The sequence below is a fragment of the Tyto alba genome, unplaced genomic scaffold (genome assembly GCF_018691265.1).
Source record: "Tyto alba isolate M040663 unplaced genomic scaffold, T.alba_DEE_v4.0 Super-Scaffold_20, whole genome shotgun sequence".
In the NCBI taxonomy this organism is placed as follows: domain Eukaryota; kingdom Metazoa; phylum Chordata; class Aves; order Strigiformes; family Tytonidae; genus Tyto; species Tyto alba.
Genome location: NW_024881283.1, coordinates 4,911,568 through 4,935,518, shown reverse-complemented (window position 1 = coordinate 4,935,518; position 23,951 = coordinate 4,911,568). Strand labels below are relative to the sequence as shown.

Genomic DNA, 23,951 nt, shown 5'->3' with positions numbered 1-23,951 from the left:
AAAGTGACCCTACAACCCCAACAAGGGAAGGGAAGGAGTTCTCTGCTCCTGGCTGCTCAGACTGGCAATAGTCAGTGAGTCAAACATAATAGGCAGCAGATACAGTAGTTACTAAGGATGGTGGAAGACACATTTATATTGATACTGTAGCTTCCTTATAAAGCAGGCATAAGCTGTCAAGAGAAGTAATTCCACCCTAGCATTGCTCCTGGCTACACCCTCCTGCTCTCCCTCAGGCCAGCACAAGAATCTATGTGGTGGTGAAGTGAGGCAGACTGGGGAGGCCTTTTGGGGATAAAGCTAACAAAGGAAAGAGAAAAGCTAGTTTTAACCCAGATCAGTTCCCCAGCAGGTTTCATTGCACTGCTGCATAACTACTGGTACCACCAGGAGGGGAAGAAAGGAATGGCCTGCATCAGACGGGACTGCTTCTTTTAGCAGTACTGGCTTTAAATGCTTTAAAACTACAACTTCAAGGTAGAGTAATGAAGAACCAAAGGCATATGGGAGGACTGCAGTGCATACTGTGGACACAGAAAGGAAAACGGAGTGAAGGGCATCTTATAGAAAAGCAGGCTTCATTAGTTCCACTGTTCATGGAACAAACTAGTCCCCTGGCCAAGGACACTTCCGCACCCCACCTCCAAGTTGTGCTTCTTGTTCTGGGGCAGTGACCTTGAACAACTGCTCAGACCATGGCTGTTCTCTTCATCTTAGATGAGCAAAAGGGGAAACTATGACTTCCCTGACTCAGACACCAGTGCAGGCCATGGCTCAGGAATAAAGGCTGTAAGGTGCCCAAGATTAATTGAGAATAAACAAAAGAAGAGATGAGACGAAGGGCTCTGACTCAGAGATGTGTGATCAGCCAGCGTAGGAGGTTACCTCCCCCAGATGTCTACCCTGCCTGTCTGGTGGATGTAACCAGCCCAACAACAGAGGCAGCAAAGGAGAAAGTCTTCTTCTCAACTGCTGCTGTTCGGAGTCTGGCTCAGCCCTTTAATCCACCCTCAACTTCAATTTTTCTTAATACAACCAGGCACAAACTGTTGTTGAGGACTGGATGCAGGCGCTGCTATGGAGATCCACTGCAGACAGGCAAGTCAGACAGCCGGAGGCTGCAGCTCCCCAACTTCTGCCCAGCCCAGCCAGACTGCAAGATTTAGCCAACCAGATTTTGAGAAGCTTTATCCCCTTTTCACAGCCATTTTCAAATTTAAATAACAAAACCACACCTTTATCACTATCCCAATACCTTCACCCTAAAAACTGATTTTTGGCAGGACAAAAACCACACACAACAGCGAAGTTGCTCTAAATCACATCTCCGCTGGAGCTGCAGTTCTGTGCTGTTGTTTGGAAACTGCATGAGATACTCAGCAGTGTTTAAGGAGCATATTCATTACATATAAAGAGCACAGAAAAGTAAAAGGTTAGCATTTCAAATTCAGCACATGCATGTGATTTTTTGCCATTTAACTAAAACCAACCTGAACACTTTTCCCTTAAATTCAAAATATGGGACAGTCTCTCATCCAAGAACAAAATTCTTTGCAGATAAACTTTAATACTACTAATTCAAAACATCACTTTTTTTTAATTTTCTTTTTTAAACTGAATGTTGCTGGGTTTTGGTTGGTAAGTTTAGTATTTAAAAAATCGTGGGGTGTTTTGTTGTTTTTTTTAACTAATCCTGTTCTTTAATATCTTTGTTCAAAAACTTACAGGTAATTCATCCTAAGGCAGAAAACACATCAGAAAGTTTAAATTGAAACGTTACTGACAATCTAAAGTTTTTAATCATATAAACATGAGGGTACACACGTTCACATTAGACCATCTTTTTATGACTACAGATATCTTTTAACTCTATCACAAAGCAATGTGGGGTTTTCTATTAGTTTTCTATTATGTAACACAGATGTTTTTAAAAATCTTTTAAAAGCTGTGTCATACAGACTGGCCAGCAATTTTGAGTAGACAAGTTGCACATTTCTGTATTCAACCCCAACTAAATTAAGTAAATAATCGAGCTACCTGATGTTCCCCAAGCACTGTCTCTCCACTGATCTCCCAGAAATATCCCTTTTGGTCCATCTTTGCTGGAATCATCAGATTCCCAAAACTTTTTACCCGGCAACAGCTGCTGCAATTAAAAAAAAAAAGCATGATTAAAATAAGTATAAAATGTATAAAATGCAAACATAAACCATAAGCGTCTCCCTTCTAAACATGAATCAATCATTAAACACAAACTGATACATGCTTTATAATCAAAATATTTATATACTCCTAGGGTGAAAGCCATACAGCAACTGGGATAATGATTCAATCTCTGCAATCCTCTTACATTCTTTAATGCTTTATGAACCTCACACATGTAAGCACACACATACAATTTACATTCTCCAGCCTCTCGACATGAGAGCTACTTGCAAAAAAAATATTATCAGAAAAAAACCGTTCTGATCAGAACATTATCATGACTTCCACCTGAGCTGTGAGGATACCTCTAAAACTACCCAGCATTTCCAGCACAAATTCATGCCTTCAAATACTGCGGTTCTGATGCTGGCAGGGACAGAACAGCAAGAGGTGCCAAGAGCTCTCGCTTCTCACTTATTTAATGACTGCTGAGGACTCCCCATGCTATGAAGGTTATTTGTAAACAGTAATAAGTGTGAACAGTTCTGGGCCACTGCACCTGCCACACCATGTATTGTTCCTATCAGATGAAAAGAAAAAAAGGTTATACATTTACTGAGAATGAGAAGTCAGTCACCCTTGGCTTGAATGAATCCAAAGAAGATTGTTCTGAAGTTCAGAAGATGGCAGAAAGAACAATGTGCCCTATTTAGCAGATGTATTTTCAAAATACCAGCCTCACCGAGGAAACACCTGCCGTGTAGCATCTACATATGGCGAGAGGGAATTTCAAGCCCTGCTTAAGTGACTTAGATGTCAAGCATACAATCTTCAAATTAAATCTTCTGACTGAATGAGATGTATGCAATTCAGACAGAAAACAACAGTATATTCATAGCAAATTAACAAAATAAATGAGCCTTGCCTGCTGAAGTCGGAATAAAACTAAAGGAACTGGAAGATTAACAAGTACTTGCATCTGTTTGAAATTACCACAGAACAAACAAGAATCATCAGATTAATCGATGTCTCCTATATATGAGAAGTGCTGATAACTCTACACTCCATCAGATGACGTGCAAATTTAAGACTACAGCATAACAGAGTAAATAGGCTGCTGGATGATGATGAAACAAGCATAAATGATTTAAGAGCTCCTAGCTTGCAGTGTGCAATAGTTTAAGACAGACAATCAGAGAAGTTGTGCTCACCATTTACTTTTTTAACTTAAAGAAGATCTGTTTACTCAGGAACATATCGTGAAGCAGGTCTCTATGTACGAGATTAAACTCAAGGTTCAGATGTGGGTAACTGGACAGATTACACAGAAGACAGGTACTATAATGAAAGCAATACCAATTCTACCCCACACCAGAACAGCAGAATTCCTTCCAAACTCTAAAAAAAAAAAAAAAAAAAAAACAAAACAACAAAAAAATAAAACCAAACAAACAAAAAAAAAAAAAAAAAAAAACAAACAAAACCCACCAAACAAAAAACCACACACACACACAAAATAAAACCAAAACCCCACCACAGATAAGAGAGCAATTATATTCAGCTAGTTAATTAACACTCAAAGATGCTGTTGACTATAAGTAATCCTGCTTTTGCACCAAGATCAGTAGAGAATAAGATCAGCCATGACTTAAACACAGCAGTCGCCCACAAGGGAAAATAAGTGCAATCCCTTTGGGAAGAAAAACTTGTACAGGCACAAGATGGAGGGTGACACGGTGTGTGAGCAGACCTCAGAGCAAAAGCACTGCTCCTTCAGGGGCTCTCAGTCAAACCTCAATGTGTACCCAGACGTGCAAGTTTTACAGCAGCAGAAACACGCTCCCAGCAACTCAACCCGCTGCTGCTGCTGACTGTAGGCTCAGATCCAGGGCTGGTGTGGGGGCATTTTCCAGCTGAACTGAAACTTTTATGCATACACCTGAATGTTGTCTATACAAGCACACAGGAATGTAAAACAAAGCAATCCTCACCTACAGAGGCTGAATCAACATCTCAAAATAACACATAACACATCAACTTTTAGGATGACCTGTTCCAGTCACACTCCTCTTGTGCCAGACACACCAGGAGCTCCAGCACAGAGGTCACCACTTCTGAACTAGCTGAGATCCTCCTACAAGGCTGAAGAAACTGTGAGCCTCTGTGTGTGCTGCTTGCTGCCACAGTGCTACACAAAGCTTATTTACAGATGAACGTTGCTCAACTAAACTGCAGTTTTTCTTTTACTGAAAATATACACTTGTGTAACTTCCCCACCCTAATGTCCTCTCCCATCTCACAGTAGCCTTCCTCTTACTAATTCAAAAGCAGAAATCTTCAGATTAGTTTTCAAATTGAGGATGAGATGAGCTCATCCACCTTCTATGCCCAACCACACTGCAGTGTACTCCAAAGTCCTTCAGAGTATGTGCACTTCAACCCTACCTGAACATACGGACTCCAATCCCTAGGGCAGGTGAAACAGCTGTACAAGAAGTGTCAGGGACGTGCAGAACTTGTACCCACCCTGCTTTCAGTATTCATTACAGATGCAGAGTCTAGAATCACAGAATGGGTGGGGTTGGAAGGAACCTTCAAAGATCATCTCATCCACCCTCCCTGATGAGCACGGACATCTTTTCAGCATCTTTCAGGTTGCTCAAAGCTCCGTCCAACCTGACCTTGAACACTTCCAATGATGGGGCATCTACACAAATGATCAGAGGGATGGAACACCTCTCATATGAAGAAAAGCTGATAGAGTTGGGGGTGTTCAGCCTGGAGAAGAGAAGGCTCTGGGGAGACCTTACTGAGGTCTTCCAGTACTTCAATGGGCTTATAAAATGATGGGGACAAACCTTTTAGTAGGGCCTGTGGTGACAGGACAAGAGGTAATGGTTTTAAACTAAAACAGGGTAGATTCAGACTAGATACACAGAAGAAATTTTTTACACGATGAGGGTGGTGAGACAGTGGTACAGGTTGCCCTGAGAGGTGGTAGATGCCTCATCCCTGAAAACATTCAAGGGCAGGCTGGACGGGGCTCTGAGCAACCTGATCTAGTTGAAGATGGCCCTGCTCAGTGCAGGGGGGTTGGACCAGATGACCTTTGAAGATCCCTTCCAACCCAAACCATTCTGTGATTCTATGATCTACAACTCTGGGCAACCTCTTCCTGTGTCTCAAAGCCCTCACTGGAAAGAATGTATTCCTTTTGTCCAAGAAATCTCTCCTTCCTTTCCCTACAATCAAATATTCATTCAAAACACTGGCTGGAGTATCAGAACTTTTCAGTACAGAAACACCAAAATTTTGTCTTCCCCAGCTCCTTCAACATTTGGCACACCATCCATGGCTACAAACTCCGTATCTTGCACACACTCTGTCCAAGCAAGATCATTTAATTGCCTATTTTCTGTACAAGGTATCCCATTCTAGTTTCAATCTTTTTCAGCAGCAAGTCACTTCCACCCAAACCTCTCAGAAAGGTTAAAATTCAAAGAAAGAAAGATTTTCATCTAAGTGCTAAGCTTCCTCTGGGTTTTTACTGTCTTCTTCCTACTGAGAGGACAAGACTCAACTTGCTCTTTTAACTCTCAAACACTAAGTAGAAAACACAGTGTTTACTCCAGCTGCTTCTTCCCTGCAACCAGGAAAAGAAACGCCATGAGATATCGGCACGTCACTCACTTTTAAGAAATGTTTTGGTGACTTTAGGATTTATCATTGCATCGTAAACACAACGTAGGACTGCTCATCATTCTCTCGACTGCACGATAAAAGCAGGGAAACTTGCACCACTCCCCTTTTATATAATCCAAAAATAACTCAGGACAACTGTAAGGACAAGCAACTCCCATCAACCAAACTGATTTCAAAACACACAGACTAACCCGTTCCTCCATCTGCACTGTGGAGTGATGTTAAGGAGGTGAAAGTCAAGTCAGTGCTCTCTAGTATTTATAACATAAACATACATCAGGTGTGTTACGATTTTTTTTTTAAGCTTTTGTCATTCTCATATTTCTTAAAATGCAGCTTCTTCACTCCTGCTGCTGCCACCCCAGCAAAAATAACTACTCTCCTCCTCATTCCATTTCAAGGCATTTTGAAGAAGAAAGCGATACGGACCAATTAAACAAAAATTTAGCTGCAACTAACCACTTCCCATTTCCTTTGACAGTATCTTACAGTGTAGAAGGACACAATCTGTTCTGCAGTTACACCTCCAATAAAGGATAAGGAGGGGCATGGGCTTGCGGAAAGGAGACAGGAAAGAATGAGCAAAATAGTCTATTTTCTTTTCAAATAAAAAGCAACATGTAGTTTATAAGAAAATTAAACTCCTTTCGTAAGCTCCTGAGTTTCCAAAATGTTAGTAAATTTTCCTGATATGCACAAGAAACCAATAGTCAATTCTAAACTTATGAAATTTATTTCTACTTTAAGGTAAAAGGCAAAATGGAACTTAAGCAAAAAAATCAAGTATAATGCAAACCTAAGAGGAAATCTGCATCTGACTGCCTGGCAAGTACAGTCACAGCAATAGATTACCTCAACAGTTCTAAAGCAATCCTAAAGTCTGAAGCAAACACCCATAAAGGCTCAGTAGTTACTCCTCCTGAAGAAGTCTGCTAGGGGTAACTAAGTTCAATCTCCCTTCTTGGTTTTAAATCCTTTGACATACTCACTTTCTCATGCAATACAAACAGAGGAAACAAAATGAGATTTTTCATTTCTACTGCTTTAAAATTTACAACACATTTCCAAGCCAGCAGCTCCAGCAGAATTCACTGGAGTAAGGCCATGCTTCAACAATACTTTGTCTTCAGCAGCAATACCAGGCAAAGATATTTCTGCCCAGGTCCCGGGTGCAAGAGCACATGCCCCTCTCAAAGCTCCTCTTCAGAGAGAGTAATCTTTTGCAGGTCCATCTCGCAAATTGGTCAGAGCCCTTTCAAAGAGCAGCCTGCCAATTTGGCTGCTGAGAAGGCTCAAGAAGGTAAGGGGAGAAGTTTGCAACACACCCGCAAACAGCCCCTGGCTGCTGTAAAAACAAGAATACCTTAAACCAGTATTGCCACCACAGCCTTGATGTGTCTTACGAAATACTTTCAAATCTCACTTATAACAAAATCATACGCTAAAGTTGTGGAAAGGGACATCCACAGACATGAGGCACCAGGTTCAGATACACTTGGTATATAGCTGCATAAACCAGGTGAACATTCCTAGCTGAAAGATAAGAAAGAAGAACACTTCATACGAATAATACGTGTTAACAAGATGTGTTACAGAGTGGAATATACAGTTGCTCATTTAAATAAATATTTCAGTTTTCCTGACCATAAAAACTGGGTCACAAAAGGTAGAAGACCATTTCCTCTGGCTGGAACATAACTTGAGACTAATTTTGCCCTTTATTTTCACCTATCCTCTACCTCCTTCTTAAGCGTGAAAGCACATCCACTTACCAACAACATCCTGAAGAACTGCACCCAGACACCTTCTTACAGTTTTGCAGTGAATCACAGACAAGGATTAGAAAAAATTCTAATGCTCACGATCTCATGCACACACCCCCTTACTGCACAATTACAATTCTGTCCCTGCAGTTTAATCTTTTGCCCCAGAAGCACAAACTTTCCAACTGGAAGCTCTGTACCATAAGCAGAAAGAACCAGAATATAAATGTTTATTTTACATACAGATTCCAGATGTATTTACAGATATTGGGGAGGGGAAAAAACAAAAAGACAACATTAACAGATGGCAATGGGGGTCTTTGTTTTGTCAAGTACTGCTCCAACCAAAACTAGAGGTTTAGCAAGCAGTAAGCATCAGTACTGAATTATGCAACAGGCTGCAAAGATAAATTTTTCCTCAGGGAAAGCTGTCAGTTGCAATGGAAAAAAAGAAAAAAAAAATAAGTGAATAGCATGTAGTTCTTCAGGTTGGACATTAAAAAAAGAATATGCAGCAGTTTAGAACTAAGCTAGTTTATTTGTTCCCCTTTTTTTATTAAAATTGACTCTATGGTATGAAAATAATTATTTTAAGCCCTTTTACAGAGTTAGGCCAATATTCAATTAACAGAGCGGGAGGGGGCAGACGGGAAAACTTCCACATCAACAAAAACAATTTTACAACCACCACAGAGATTGTGCATATAGATCCCACTGAGATGGGATTACGAATTAGACAAATTAAGTAAACTGATCCCCTTCAGTCAAGGCAAATATTGAGATAAAAGAAGCCATCTGTGCAGCTGGAGAACTCAGTTTACCTGCAGCAACAGGTAGGAGAAGGCAGAACGTGTATTTACAAGTCACATTTGGGCAGCACTGCAGGTTTACAAACACTAAGATGTTATCTACCCTAAAAAAAATGTTACCGTCTAAAAAACAAACAAGATAGGGAGGGTTGAGCACACAACAAGCAATCCGAGCTGGAGTGCCACCAGCAGCTGTACAGGTTTTGCTCTCCCATCCCAAAGAACAGGCAGCTTTCTGCCAGCTCAGGGAGTTAAACTGCCTCGCAGGAGGATCTGATAGCACGAACAAAAGGGCAGGATCATATGATGATTTGGAATAGAGTGGGGAAGGTTAACAAAAAAAAACAAAAATCAAAAAAAAAAATCATCTCCATCTTGGCAGGATGGCAAGCTGTCAGACAGTCTAACTGCATCTCACTGACAGTGCCCTGGTGCGGCTTTGCTCAGAGCCTGCACCGAGCCACCCCGAGGTGCCAGCGTAGCTGCTGCAGCAACAGCCCACCTCACACACACCGCTTCAATCCTCCCATTTCTAATGCTGCTAGCACCAGGTAAATTGAAGGGAAAAAAAACAACCAAACAAACAACAGAAACATTATCAAAACTGTCAATACTCCCCATCCCAGCTGCCAATGAGTCATAAATTTATGAGAACACAGTAAAGGGAAAGCAGTTGTGTGGGGGGTTTCTTAGTTGGTACTCTTATTATTTGCTTGGGTTGTGGGGTTTTTATTTGTTTGTTTTTGGGGGGGTTCTTTGGTTTTATTTTTAAACCAGATACAAGAATGTCTAGGCCCAGTGTCACAACCACTCTGTTTAAAAAGAAGCACTGGTCACTGAAGAAGCAAGGGCTTGCCTAGGAGCTAATCAGTTGCATCAAGGGGACATAAACATGGACATGGTAAACCACCTATTACTTCAGCTTTTGATGTTTAATAGCTCTGCTACAAGAAACCATGGGGGTTGTAGCCATTTCACTGTTTGGCCACAGTCAGACCTACACTAAACTCCAGCACTAAAACATGCAGCGAACAGCAGCGGAGAGCAATAATTAAACGCTCATCAGATAAAGCGCAAAACATTTCTTACCATCATTTCTTTCTCAAGTGTAGAGTGAGATTGTTACCTCCCAATACTCGAAGATTTTTGGTTCAAGTCCTTCAATTTTTGAAGTTAAGTGCCTACCATTGCCTAAGGTCTTTCTGTTCCCATCCTCCTCCCACCCTTCTGGATTAAGTTACAGCTAGCTACTCACCCAGCTGCTCTTTTATTCTAGACACAGGCTTATCTCACAGCATAACCTACTACCAAATCAAGAATGTTGCTGCAGTTCAAAATGTATGTAATGAACTGATGACAAACACCACCTCGCAGTCTCTCCGCACTGTCCACTATCCCCAAAACACACTGCACAAATATTCAATATTGTGAAACTACAGATAAAAGGTGTTTAAGTGAAGAAAAGCACATAGCCAGCTCTCCTGTCTTAAAGGCCAGAAAAAAAAAAAAAGAGTACCTGCTTAGCTCATGTGAAGCCTCAAATAAGTATCACTGCTGTGTGATCAAAGACCTCAGCAGAGAGCACAAGCAGCATGGACCCATGTTCTGGTCTATGTGCTAAAGCAGCAAAACTGAGTGGCCCCTACGTGTTACTTCTGAAGCACCATTCTCCTTCCTCACCAGTTGCTATACATCATTGCTTTTTATTACTTTCCAGTTTCAACATCTGATGAGAAGGGGAGTTTGACACAAAAGTAGTGAAGATTTCATTACGCTTACGTGGCTTGTAGCAAGGCTCCAAGATTACTTCCCTTGTTACAGCTAACAACCTGGACAAAGTGCTAAAAAAAAGGGGAGAACAGATACCCCTTTTAGAAAGCTACTTTCAACTTTACTGACCATGTTCACTATCAATGGCCCAAATCTTTTTAATTTCAGAGCAGGGCAAAAGGGGTTTCTGAGGCTCTTCTTTTCAGTCTCACACTTGAGAAAGCATTACACTTCCACTGGCACAGAAATTTAGGGGGGGTACAAGGCTGGCTGCAGTAAGGGAGGGTCAAATTTTGAAGATGGAAATAGCCACAGGACAGATGAAAGTTGTGGGTTTTTTAAACTATGCTTAATTTCCACAGATTAGGATATCTGTTCCTCATCAAATATTATCTATCCTGTCATCAAAACACAGATAAGAGATTTAATTGTTTGACAGTGCCCTTTAAAAAAAAAAGCTCTGATGTCTTCAGAGGCACAAACTCCTTAAATCACTAAAATTATTATGATGTTGCTTACTTAAAAGGAAGAAAACAAGAAGGTAAAAAAATACACTAAATGCGTGAACACTCTTTTCCTCATCTTTCTCCTCCAGGTTTTTTCACTATCAGCTCAAAGTGTGGTATTACTGACACTTCCTGCAGGTAAGGCTCAGAAGACACAAGATCAAGAAATACAAATCAAATTTGCTTTTCCTTTTATTTCAGACTTAATTTTTTTCTTAGTACACTGACTTTCTCGTGAGTTTCCTTCACATTCTAGGAGCAGGAGGAGGGGAAGAAACTATCAGTGCCTTGCTAAGTCATCTAAACAACAGATAGGGCATGCTGCACAAATCAAAGTCTGTAGTTGCAGAACACGGTCCTGAAAGCCAATACGCATATCCTGTGGGGATCTCAGTTTACATAGTTCCTTAAATCAGCCAGCTGGATCTATGCTGAAATACCTTGGGGAAATACAAAGAAAATTCAATGGTTAGAAAACTGTGGGACTGAGGTAGAAAAACCCCAAGAGAAATAAGAAACAGTGTCTTAAAGAGAAGGGTAAAATGTCACCTTTCCTGGAGAAACTTGCACATTCCAGTATGTGGAAAAGCCCAGTGACAAAAGCACGATATCTCCAAAACTTTTTGCATCAGTTACAAGAAGAAGAAGAAGGGGGGGGGGGAGGGAGGAGGGGAAGAAAGGTGAGCCATCACTGGAAGGCAAACCTCAAAACCTCCAAAAAAACAAACCCAAATTCACTTCTCTCAAGAAATGGCTAAATAAACTAAGAGTTGGTAAAAATCAGCATATTTAGAAATGCCTTCAGGCATTTAAGCTAACATGACCTAATGCCATGTTAAGTACAAAGCAAGTGCTGTACTTACTCTTAACAGGCTTTCAAAGAGCCTGTACAGTCTATATGTGAAAATGAACGTCTTGCCCAAGTGAGGTGTTAAAAAAATAATATTCACAGAACATTCACACCCCCGTCATTCCACTGGCATGCTTCATATGGAGGCACATCAGCTGTTTTTCAGCAGCTTTAGACAGATTTTTAATGTCATGTTTTCTTCTTTGTAAATCATTTTCATCTACTCTTAGTCAATAGCCTCAATGTAGGTTAATATAACCTAGAGAAACAGATTTTCCTATCAAGTACTGTCAAATTAAATGCAACTCAGTATTACGATCTTCCAGAGAAAGAAGGAAGGAATGAGAGGAGAGAAGGTAAGCTGCAAGAACCATAAATTCCGAGGTCTTTCATTCGAGATAGGGCACCTTAGTATGAACCTCACTCATCATGCGACAGTCCTGGTTTGCTGTTTTCTCCAAACCAGTAATTTTTGGGTTCTAAGGTTTTTTTGTTTTTTTTTTTTTTTAAGCTTGGCTCAAACTAAGTAACAGAGATAGGATGGACTAAACATGGAAAAAAGCTAGTCTGAACTTGATGGACAGGAATGCAAGAAGGAAGGCTCTCAAAACAACAGACCTGTATCAAGCTGACCTGCCGTACATTAATTCTTCCTACAAGACATGGTTTTCTCATGCCTGTTCTTCCACAAGCCTCTAAAAGAACTGATTATAAAGGAAATGGGAATGAGGCAAGGAAAAGAAGCATTTACATCCAATTTTCAGGAACCTAACACAGCCAACTTGCTATTCTCTCAAGTCACCATAAAAACAGGTAAATTATGTTTTCATAGAAAAGCAATGGCCACCACCCCCAAATCTGTCACCTCCTTACTGCACTGTGAGATTAAAATAACTCTCACTGGGATTCTATAAAGTTAGAACTGAAGGGCCCATTATCTGACAACTCCCTGCTCAGCAGTCCTTTGACCTGTCCGAAGTACTTAGCACTTCTGCAGCCCTTGATTATGTTGCCCAGCTACTTTAAATGTTAAACACAGTTCTGTACTTTATGAAAAGAGCCAAAAGGTGATCAGGAGTGGAAACAGGGCAGCAGACAATGACAAACAACTAAACCCACAATATTATGGGGTCTGAGGTCACTGGATCCCAAAATAAACATGCTACAAGTATTGTAACACTTGTCACAAGACATATTTCTAACTGTTCTTTTACAACCACCATTTTACTATTTGATAATACAACAGGTGGAGGGGCTTAGCTGTTCCTCCTACTAAGATGTATTCCAGCCTGACAGGTTTTTATTTTGTTAAAGCACACACACACACACACAAGCTTCACAGTCATAATGGATAACTCAAGTTCAGAATCATTCCCGCAGCCTCAAAAACTGTTATTTCTTTTTATCCTCCCTCCAAAATACAGAGATTTTTTTTTTACAGGCCTTTCACTTACCTCTCCCATAGCCCGTCCTTCCAGAGCAAGCGCTTGAAAATCATGATTCAGTTCATCCATGGAACGCACCTATTTTTAGATGGGTAAGAAAAATACATGAGGAAATGCTTGGGTTTTGGTGGTTTTTTTTGTTTGTTTGTTTTTTTAATAACCATAGTTTACAGCAATTTTTCTGATACAGACTGAGAGCTACATTCCATATTACAGCATATAACAAGGTTATTGAGCTCCAAATGATGACTTACCTTTAAGACTCCCAGAAGCTACAACATTTATAGTGTTAGATTTATATATGCACAAAAAAAAGGGAAAAACTAGCAATTACTTTTAAGACACACAAATTCTAACACAACTGCCTCTGCTAAGTGTATTGCAAAGATTAATATTTCACAGTAAGTTGCATGATTTCAGGTGAGGGAGTCGATGCATAAGCAAGCCAGTCAGCATCATTTCCTTTCAGGTGAAAATCAAGTCAAGTGTCTTGTATAAAATAGGCAGATATATATTCAAGTTACATTGATATGAGAAAGAAAAACACAACAGTAGAAACCACAAGCAAATTAAATTCAACAACGCCATTTGAAATGGGGGGGCAGGGGATGAAGAAAGGAGAGCCTTAAGATCTGTTGCCTACTTTACTGTACCCAAAACAACATCTTAAACGGGAAATCCAAAAGCACAAACTATGATGCAAAACACCTTAAGAAAACTCCTGGTGGGGTATGGCCCCTTCCTTATTCCCAAGAGGTTGCCAGTGTGTGGGACGGCAGCCACACAGCTCCATGGCTATGCTGGGTGCCCCAAGGCTTGCTAGCTAAGGCAAGGCACGCAGGGGAACGGCAGTAGTGACTCAGTCCTTCCATATTCACACAGGGCAGAGCTCAGGCACTTCAGGAGCAAAGGACGGCCCTGGAAGGTGACAGTGGCCTTGCTCACCGTGAGAACCTGTAGCTATACATTTATTTGGGGAGTTGTGCTTCTGCTTTGGATCATGATTTGTTTAAAATGGATTTTTTTTAATGTTCTAATTGAATCAATTTAAAACTGCTAGCTAAGTAAGTTGGATATGTTGAAAATGCAAGAAACCAATCCCAATTTTCATGCCCAAATCTCATCCACTCAAGTCCTTACAAATACAGCCATTGAGCACACGTGCAGAAACAAAGAAAAAAACCCCAAACAACTATGGACTTGAGGACAAAGCACAGAAGTTCAACCACACGCTAGGATTCACATTAAATGATTGCCCTCCTCAGATAACACACCTGTATCAAAGCAGCACTTATTACAACAGCCACAAATACTTAAAATTGCACCTAGGCAATACTACATGCCTCCTACTCAATGTTTACATAATCCTTGCAACCTAATAGATCTGATACACCTTTCTGCTAGAGCAGGGGAAACAGTCTGTAAAACACAAGTAATTCATACACTCTATTCACCGCAGTTCTTTATGGGATCTTCTTAATACCCAGTGTTGAGTCGTGTCACCACTGAAGACATAGCAGGTGATTTGGGTACAGCCTCCTCTAGGCCAAGGGAAGCAACCCAGTAATACCAGGTGGGTGATTTACAGGACAAAAAAAAAAAAATTAAAAAAAGCCAAACCCACACCAAACTGGTTTAGATGCTAACACAGCACCCTGACATTGGCTAGTGCTGTAAACAGTTACACCATGTCCACTGACCTTAACCCTGACTTCTGATACTCATGACACTATTTCCAGCAGAACCAAGTCAAGACTTTGTTCTGATTACGCCTTATTTCTCTTTTAAGACAAGATTCAATAGACCTCATCTAAGGACATCAGATCCAGGGAAAGCACCACAGAAAACCTCTGGAAGTCCCCTTCAGACTGAATTCTTCTAATATTCTGTGTCAATACTACTCGCAAAAGATTAGTAACATATTGTTATCTAATATGTATTTCTGCTAATTCGCAAATCCTCAATGGCCAGTCACTTGGAAGCACAGTTTAAAAGTAATGTATCCTCTTCTTACTATATCTCAGTTCAAAGTTATTTTCAGTTATGCCTCAGTCTTGACACCTTCTGCGGTGACGCTTATCACATCAACCACAAACGCACAGAGTGAAAACACCTTCCAAAAACTACAGCACCAGGCAATACCAAGGACTTTCCTTTATGGTCAACTCCATCACTGATCTGCCAGCTAAGTTATCTCAGTTGCCTCATGTGAGACAGAAGTTAGTAAGACCAAATTCTTCCATGAAGCATTTCACGCTGAACTCATGGAAAGTGTTGCAACCCCCAGGCATGTTAAGCCACAAAGCAGAACAGTAGCAAACTATTACTTCAGTGAGACACCTGAGGAATAAAGAAGCTATACAAAGAGATTCAGTAGGTGATGTTCATTGCTCTCACTGCTAAAGCAATGTCCCAGCAAACCACAGATGCAGCCGCAATGGCACTGATCCAGGACTTTCAGCGCTGTGGAAAGTGCTAGTGGAGAAACAGAGGCAGCTTTAGCGCGTGTCCCCCCAACTTCTCCAAAACAAATAAACTCCCAAAGGCGGATGTTGTGCTATGGGAACCCCAAAACAAAGCTGCAAGAAAGATATAATTACTACGTTCCTAGCATAAATCAAAAGGATATTAAAGAGACTTTGTATTCTGTTTTGGTCATATCCCAGCCCTAGCAACTCCCTGATGCCAAGCCGCGCTCCTCTCACAGCTTCAGTCACACTAACAGCCCTGGTGAAAGCCCCGCGCAGAACGTGCAGGCAGTTTCTGAACAAGAATGAACTCTACCTCTCAGCCTCTCTCTCACCCTTTTTAATGGTACTTCATCGTGTTACATGGCCATTCATACTCCACCAAACATTTTAAATAATTCTAGAATCATGTGTTTTATTTGTTCACATTAGATGCAAGAACATTCTCACAGATACTTTGTTCAAGCATTTGTCTTGACTAGAAAAACATGTTATCAACTTGTTAAGCCAGTTACAGCAGTGTAAATATGTGATTTACATCCACGTGGGAAGCCATGGTCCCATGTTGGCCTGAATTCTTGGTGGAGAAGCTAGAGCTGGTATAACTATTAACAACGATGTCTCCAACACGGTCAAAGCCTTCAATGCAAGTTCATGATCCTCCACCAGAAACCACAACATCTAGCAATTCGTTTGTCTAAGAGTTGCAATCCAGTAAGCATACATACATCTCCTTAACACTGACTATCTGTTTCCAGCATAAAGAAGCATGTTTGTCTTCAAATGATGCCAGGAAAGTTGACTACTACAGAGGTGATATAGAGACCAAGATAAGAAGAGTGGTAAAGGGCAAAAAGCAGGATAAACAAAAGCAAGGAGCACCCCAGCTGTTTTATACCTGGTTGGTATAATTGCACACCTAACAGAGCACTATTATTTTCACTCCTTTCTTAAAGGTCTGAAGGAAGCCGTCCTTCAAACATGCCTTGGATTGCAAACTGCCATCCTAACCTCCCTGACAAATGATACCCAGTAGAAACGGATTGCCTCTATCTCCTTCCCAAAAATACTTTACCCCAGTCACTACCAAAAGCAGAATAAAGTAATCCTGGCTTCTCTATATGCTATCAGAGGTCAGGTAATGGAAGAAATTATTCATTACAGATATTTAAGTCACACCCCCATTATTTCTCTTTCATCAATCCTAATATCTATGGATAAAAACATTTTCTAAATCAGGTCTTTGTGCCTGACTTTCAGGCACTGTATGCTCAAACTGTATATAATCACCAATTTTGAGGCCCTTTCTCTCAGTCACATAGTTCCTTTATCTCCACTGATCACTGTATCTGTAATATAGGCTAGTTTATTATTCACTATTCAAAGACTGTACTCAAAAGGTCCTCTTCTCATTTTCCCACTTCTATAATATTAGATAGCAACACCTTTTCCCCTCATTTTGTTACAAAGTATGCACAAATATCACAAGGCGCTCTCATTTCCCTTTGAATGAAGAATAAATAGCTTCTGAAACAGCAGAACATGAAGCCAAAGTCACGACTTCCTACACCTTAGTATTCCAAAAAGCAGGCAATACTCTGAAATGGTAATTAAATGATATAGGTGATCCACCACATCATCAGGGCCTATTCCTGTTAACTATCACTATCACTGACCTATAATGAACACAGACATGCAGAACAGAGTCATGACGGTGTAAACCCTAGAAACAAGAAGGTCCACAGAGAAAGAACAACTTCACAGATGAGCGCTAATACCAGTGACATTTGAGGACCATAAAATCTGGTTCACCACTGAACCAGAGTTTTAAAAGAAATCCAGAAGACAATGCCAAGATGCACAAGGAAATGGTGCCCTGACATCTGGATACAACATGACAACCTGGTCCCTTAGAAGAAAATGTGATCTTGAGAAACATCAGGAATCACATGGAGAGGTCAACTGTAGTCCCAATTGCCTCACAAGTGATCCAACCAAACCTGGCTCCTGCTCTCAGCCAGCAGCACCCCGCAATGACACCCCCATTCTTGCCTCTTTCAGACATGCCGCCTCTACAGAGCAAAATGCAAAATGTACATCTTTGCCAACTAGCAAGAACAGACCTCCCTACCTACTTGTCAAGAGTACTTGTTCTTTCTGATAGGGCAGAAAACCAGCAAGCTTGCTTTTAAAGCCTACTTACCAAAACTAAGGCTCTGTACATCAGCAACACTGCTACTGAAACAAAAGTTACAAGCAATTTTATTGCACAAGAACATTCCTCCCCTTCACATAAATGCTGTGTATGCACTTAGGAATGCACTCACCAAAATTAATGAGAATCTCATTCAAGAAGACTAATTTCCACACACACTAATATATGAATGTATGTCACTGTATCAGACTCCAGCTGATAGCCACTTCACTGACTCATAATTTCCTGCCAGCATGGTGGAAGCACATACCCCAAAGTGGATTTGCCCAGTGCAACAACTACAAACCACACCAAGAAACTGGAGTAAATCCACCAGATTGCTTCTTTTCACTGAGGCTGAAGTCAATTCAGCCTCTCAAACGCCCTCTGAGCCAATTTTCACCTTTGCTCTGAAAAACACGCGATAAAGCAAGAGACATCTGTATTACCCATTCACAGTCACTCTGGGTCAGGCTTCCAAATCTTATTTTCAGTCTCCTGAATAAAACCCCTTGGCCTCATACATGCTGAGGCTAGAGGCCTTTCCACATATCAGCAGCAGATATCCACTGCCTATTTTAGAGAGGACAAGACAAAACACAGAATGCTTTCTGCTCTCACCTACTGAAGAACGCAATACAAACCAATTTCTCTCTAGGTCAATGGCCGCTTTCAGAACTGAACCTCCCAACGTGGCAAAGCAGCTTCTCGGCAGCTCTGCATTGAACCTATTCACTGTGGATTACCCAACCCCTCAAGCAGCACACAGGTAATTTATGTCAGGTAGACCTCTTACACAGAACAATCACACTTATTTAAAAAAAAAAAAAAAAAAAAAAAAAAAAGATTAGAGGGCCTCACCATTGCAAAACTCGATGACAGTAACTTCAAAGTAAATGCTTTCCTCGTCCCAAAGCTACACAGACACTAGTCCATGTCCATATCTGGAGCACTTTTGAATTTATATAGCTATACCAGAAATAGCAAAAGCAATATTCCAGCAACTGAAGTTGTTCTATGGACTGGTACCATTTGGGACTGGACCTGCTGCTCACCTACCATGCCACAAACCCAGGCAAGACACTTTTCCCTGCCTCTGAGCCCCCCAAAACATACTCCATCACAGATATAGCCAGCATTTAGAAGTTTTGGAAGTTTTTTTCTTGCAGAAGAACAAAGCAGACGCAGGCCATCAGCCCAGGGATCACCAAAGACCCAAGGGTTTGAATCACCTGAGAGGGTGAGAGTGGAGAGAACAGCTTACACACAGAGACCAGGACCAAACCCCTCCAGCTACACCTCTAAAAAGCCACCCTAGAATAGGGTCTGATGTCCCCACTGCTAAAATCTGCAAGGCAGCAAAGGATGTGCAGGGATATCTGCAAAAGCACCAGCGCGCCCACAGAAAGAAGCAATAAACCCAAGCACCTGATCAGACACACTGCACTGTTGGTACTCAAAACTCCAGTTAATTTTAACCTAGCAAACAACAAGGCCCACAGGGCTAAATAGCACTTGTCAACAGGAATTCTGCAGTCAGTTAAATTAACAGAAACTGGGGCCCCAAACTGTCCTTATGATTACAAAACAAAGATTTGAAGGACTTAACAAATTAGCATGAGAGCAACAGTATACTTAACTTTCAGATTTCCAGTACCATATTTTTTATTCTAGAATCATCCAAGGATTTTTTTTCCCAAACTGATAGCTACCAGCAAAGCAAATGAATAGTAATTTTAAGTAATATTAGTCAACAATCAGTGTTAATACTGCACCCTATATTAAGCAAATATGGTTGCTAATATGACCTTTACATATAAATTCAAAGTGTAATACTGTACCACATTTCATGTTCTGCAGGTATCTCAGGGGGTTGTACACTAGCCTTATATATTAAGGAATCCTCATTTATGCAGAATTTATATTCACCTAGACAGACATACAGGAAAACTATCAAAGGCTAAATTTCACTCTTCATCACAAAGGATTTTTTCTTCCTCCTTATATAAGTGATGTATCCCAGTAACAGAAAGGACAGGTGGAATTAAACAAAGGAAAAAAAGGCCAAACATACAGGAGAAAAAACAAGCAAACAAGCTAGAAAGTCCTTTGGAAAGAAAGAAGATGAGAAATAACGAGCTGAGAAATACTCTAGCTGATGTTCCAAAAAAACTATCTCTAGAAGTGCACCATGAAGCCTGCGGGTTTGTGATTTTTTTTTTTTTTTAATGTTGGACAACATTAAACAGACCAAATATCTGCATTTATTAGTGGCAACAGTGATTGAAGAGGGTTTAAACTATCTATTTCTATTAAGCCAATTATGTTAAATAGGGTAACGAAAGCAAACTAGAAGGCTGCCTCTGTAAGCCTCAGCTCTCCAGTTTCTCCATTTCCCCTCTCCCTAACGCCACTCCCCATGTGGCCCCATTTCAAAGGCTGCCTTTCTCCTTCCCCAGCACTTTCTTATGCCAGGATCTAGCTAGTTCCACCCCCACCCCTCCCAATCATCCCCCCCTTAGATTAGAGCACTTATTCTCCCACTACCCCTCTCCCCCAATTCTACTTCTGATCAGGAGGCAAAACCCCCAGGACAGCATCTGATACACTTGAGGTAGGATGGGCACTGCGGAGACAGGATTTCGTGAAGATGGAACATGTAAATGTCTCCTTTCAAAATTTCTTTCATCTACAGTAAATTACAGGGCTGACGGCAGCTTTCAGTCCTGCCAGCCAAGCAAACAAACTCCAGGGTATCCCACAGATACTACCGTAAGGAATTCTGGGCGAAGCATCCTAAACTTATCTGCCATTCTAGCAAACAAAAACATGGGCAAGAGCCCAGTGCTGGGACCACAAATGCCCAGGAAGGACTCATTCCTCAGCCCTTGCTCCCCTCCAGCCTGGGGGGAGCCCTCCAACAATTTAAACTCTGCACAAGCTTGATGGGACCACCTTGCTATGAGACCATTTGTTCTGCTTTTACACTTCTGCAGAGTAATGCGTGAAATTGTGTTACTGTTATACTTGTCAGGATAGATCAAAATGGTATAATTTCTCAGCTCCTAAAATGAACAGCATTTGTTTGTTTCTGTGATTAGACAAGAGATGAGAGATTCCAAGTTGTCCCTGTTTGCACAGGTACATTACAGGTGCTTACCTAGAAGATCTCAAAGGTGTGATTACTACTACTTGGATATTTATTTATTTTTAACTCATGTGCATTCTGCAAGTGTGAAAAGGCAAGTATTTTGTAAAGTTTCCATCCATTAGGCCTCCACATTTTAAGTCTTGCTCAATTTGTAATAGAAGCAAAGAAAATCAAAACCTCTTTATTTTTTAGTAAAACATTCCTCAAAAAAAAAAACCTCAACACAACTACAAGAACACCGGGATTGAGGCAGTAAGAACAAGAAATACCAAAAGCATTCAGGCTGTTGCCTGAATGAAACATCTTTAGAATTGAGAGGAAGAAAAAAAATATGGCTGGTTGCACAGCCTAAATACTTTGTAGCACTTGATTTATATACTCACAAGTTGTTAAAACCTTTTAAATTAACCAAAGGTTTACAAATTTCAGATGGAAACAAATGCCTCCTACTCAGCTGTGGGAGACTGCCTGCATTTGTCTTACTTGAACAGCTCACATAGCATGTTTTTTAAAAAATATCTACCCTGAATGCGTAACACATACACACATATATAGTATCTAGGAGAGAAAAAAGTATTTACCAGCTGACAATAAGAAAAGCTCCACACACTGTCAACAACAGGCTTGCCCCTAACAACTAGATCCAGGGTTAAAATATGTTGTTCCATCAACTGATTACAGCACTATTTTTAGTCCTCTCCTATAACAATAGTCAGTAAAGAAAGAATGTGAAGTCACAAGTATTAGACAGGATTAGGTGGTTTAACTACTATTTTTGTAGTAAAGGATTCACCATTAGAATTGCTACTACCATTAGCATTCGAAGCAAAAAGCTATTGAAATTGCAGATTGGCTAATGCTTTACCTGGCATTTAGCCAAGATGATTAATGATTCAGGGTACAGAAATAAATGCAAGAAAGGCAGCCTTTCAGAATGGCTTGGCTTAGTTAGCTAATTATGTTTTCCTCAGATTTTATTCACCGAGGGAAGCGCTTCATTAATGTGGAATTTGGGCTACTCTGTGATGTCTTGGGCACATATTGTTGGGGTGCAAACTTCCAAAATACTGGATTACAGAAGAAGCAACTTTAATTTTGCCCCACTGGAGCTGGAAATACCTTGGGAAAACTGTCTTCTGCTTCCTGGATGCGTGTGTGGATCAATGCTTTTGTGCAAGCACTCAGGGCCACACTAAGATCTGGCTTATTTGACCCCCAGAAGGCTTTTCCATTCACTCCCAGCCCCTCCTCTGACCCTCCAAGGTTTAAATTCAGAGGGCAAAAAGGTGTAAAGGGATGCAGCCAAGCTCAGTGCTTGTCAGAAATAGATGTGAGTGGCCCCATGCAACACCGACTGTTGGCAGCAGGGTGAAGGACTAATTTGAGGGCTTAATAACAGTCAAGTTTCACCTCGGTGCAGAATCAAGGTCTGAAGCACAGCTTCAGTACAGGGTAACAGGGCCAGATGCTCCCAATAAAAGCAACTGCCCTAGGAGAAAAGTTACCCTTAACAAAGGAAGAGGAGTAACATGATATCTGAGAGCAGATCGCTTGACAGGAGAGTGCAGCATCACATGATATCCACACACAAAGGCAAGTTTGTTCATCACAGACCCGCAAGATCATCATTCAGAGAAGGCAGCTTTAAAATTGTCTCAGCATACACCTGAAAGCAAGTTTTCAGACATAGGCAACACCAGATTCAGTGCTCTGGAACAGCTCTTTAAGGAGATTTCCGATCAGCAGTCAAAATTAACTGTACCAGTTTTCAAGGAAGAGGCCACTGTGATTTTATGGCTTGTATCTTACATAAAGTTTCACCCATTTACAAAAATGCTGTGAGCATCACAACCTGTTCTGCAGAAGCACAGATAGGTCACACCAACTCAGCAAACCACAAAAGAGCTGATAGGTGGAAAACAAAGTTAGAGAGAGGGGAGGAAGAAAACAAGCAGAAGCTATGTTCTAATAAAACTATTCAAAACACACTTGGGTGCAATATATTAACTGAAATACTTGAAGTCATCTTGAAGTACTGAAATTTGCAAATTCAATAGCATGAAAATATCTTTAGCTTTTCCTGAGCAAGCACCACAGCAAGGAAGCAGACTACAAAGATGATACACCACAGAGAAATCCCAAAGCTGCTGCACTGGGTCACTTGCACAATCCCAACTAGAGCCAGGTATTTTGCAACTGCCTGCCAAGGACAGTAAAACCTACAGGTTCAGAGGAAGCAGACTCAAACTGACTTTGTGAAGACTTCAGGATGGTTTTTCTCCCCTACACATGAGAAGGATTTTCCAATACCCAAGCTTAAATATCCAACTTAGAAGGAACATGAGTAGATTGGCTATCTCAGGAAGAACTTTTAAAGGGCAATGCAAAGCAGAAAACTAAATCAAATGTTCTGATTCCCCTCCCCCAAGATACCCCTTTACTACAGGGAAATCTCTGCAAAACAAATCAGCCAAACTAGACATTTCATTTCAGCAAGGTATTATGTTCTAAATTACCTGAGTATCAAGTTAGCACAGCCATTTTAGTGTCAACCTAAGAAAAGCCCTAACCAGTTCACCATGACATGAGGAAGTACCCACGAAAATGTAACAAATTTAAGGAAACATACATCAGAAAATATTCCTCAAGAACAGAGCCACACGTTCTGTCACATGGTGTATGTGATTAAGGACTCACTCCACGCCTTCAACCCTAGCCCAAACAAGCCAGATTATTTGGACCACAGCAGCCCTTATACTCTAGATGCTTTCCACAGGCAAATCAGGAAATCTCTGTCCAGAAGAGTTAATTGTCACTTAAAGAGGATTTCACTTGGGAAGAATGAACGCTAGGGTTTCCTTAGCTTCCAGGATCTTTTCAGAAGACATTGCCACGACTTAAAGGCAAACTCTGGTCATGGTGCCTGTCAATAGGCACCAAAGGTTGTCAAACAAGTCAAATCCAGAAACTTTCACAGCATCAAGCAGCACAGTTTGAGTAGCAGTGCTCTAGATGGGCAGCTGCCAGGAGAATTACCTTCTGTCTCCACTTGAATGCAAGTTCTCAGTTACGAAGTTGCATGGTCACATTGCCAAAAGGCAAAACTCTGCACAAAACCCAGTCCCAGCCCTGTTGCTCTCACTATTCT

General features: G+C 40.9%; 1 protein-coding gene across 8 annotated transcripts in view; it reads right to left on the bottom strand.

Moving 5' to 3' along the window:
* PUM1 (pumilio RNA binding family member 1) overlaps positions 1-23,951 on the bottom strand; it is a 77,636-nt gene that overhangs the window by 44,878 nt on the left and 8,807 nt on the right. For 6 of the 8 annotated variants that reach the window (XM_042793501.1, XM_042793504.1, XM_042793505.1 and 3 more), the window contains exons 3-4: positions 13,000-13,068; positions 2,038-2,146 (exon numbers count right to left, since the gene is read on the bottom strand). In XM_042793501.1, coding sequence (XP_042649435.1) covers positions 2,038-2,146; positions 13,000-13,068 — 178 coding nt within the window. The remainder of the gene's footprint in view (positions 1-2,037; positions 2,147-12,999; positions 13,069-23,951) is intronic. The other 2 variants (XM_042793503.1, XM_042793508.1) reach the window with 1 other exon arrangement.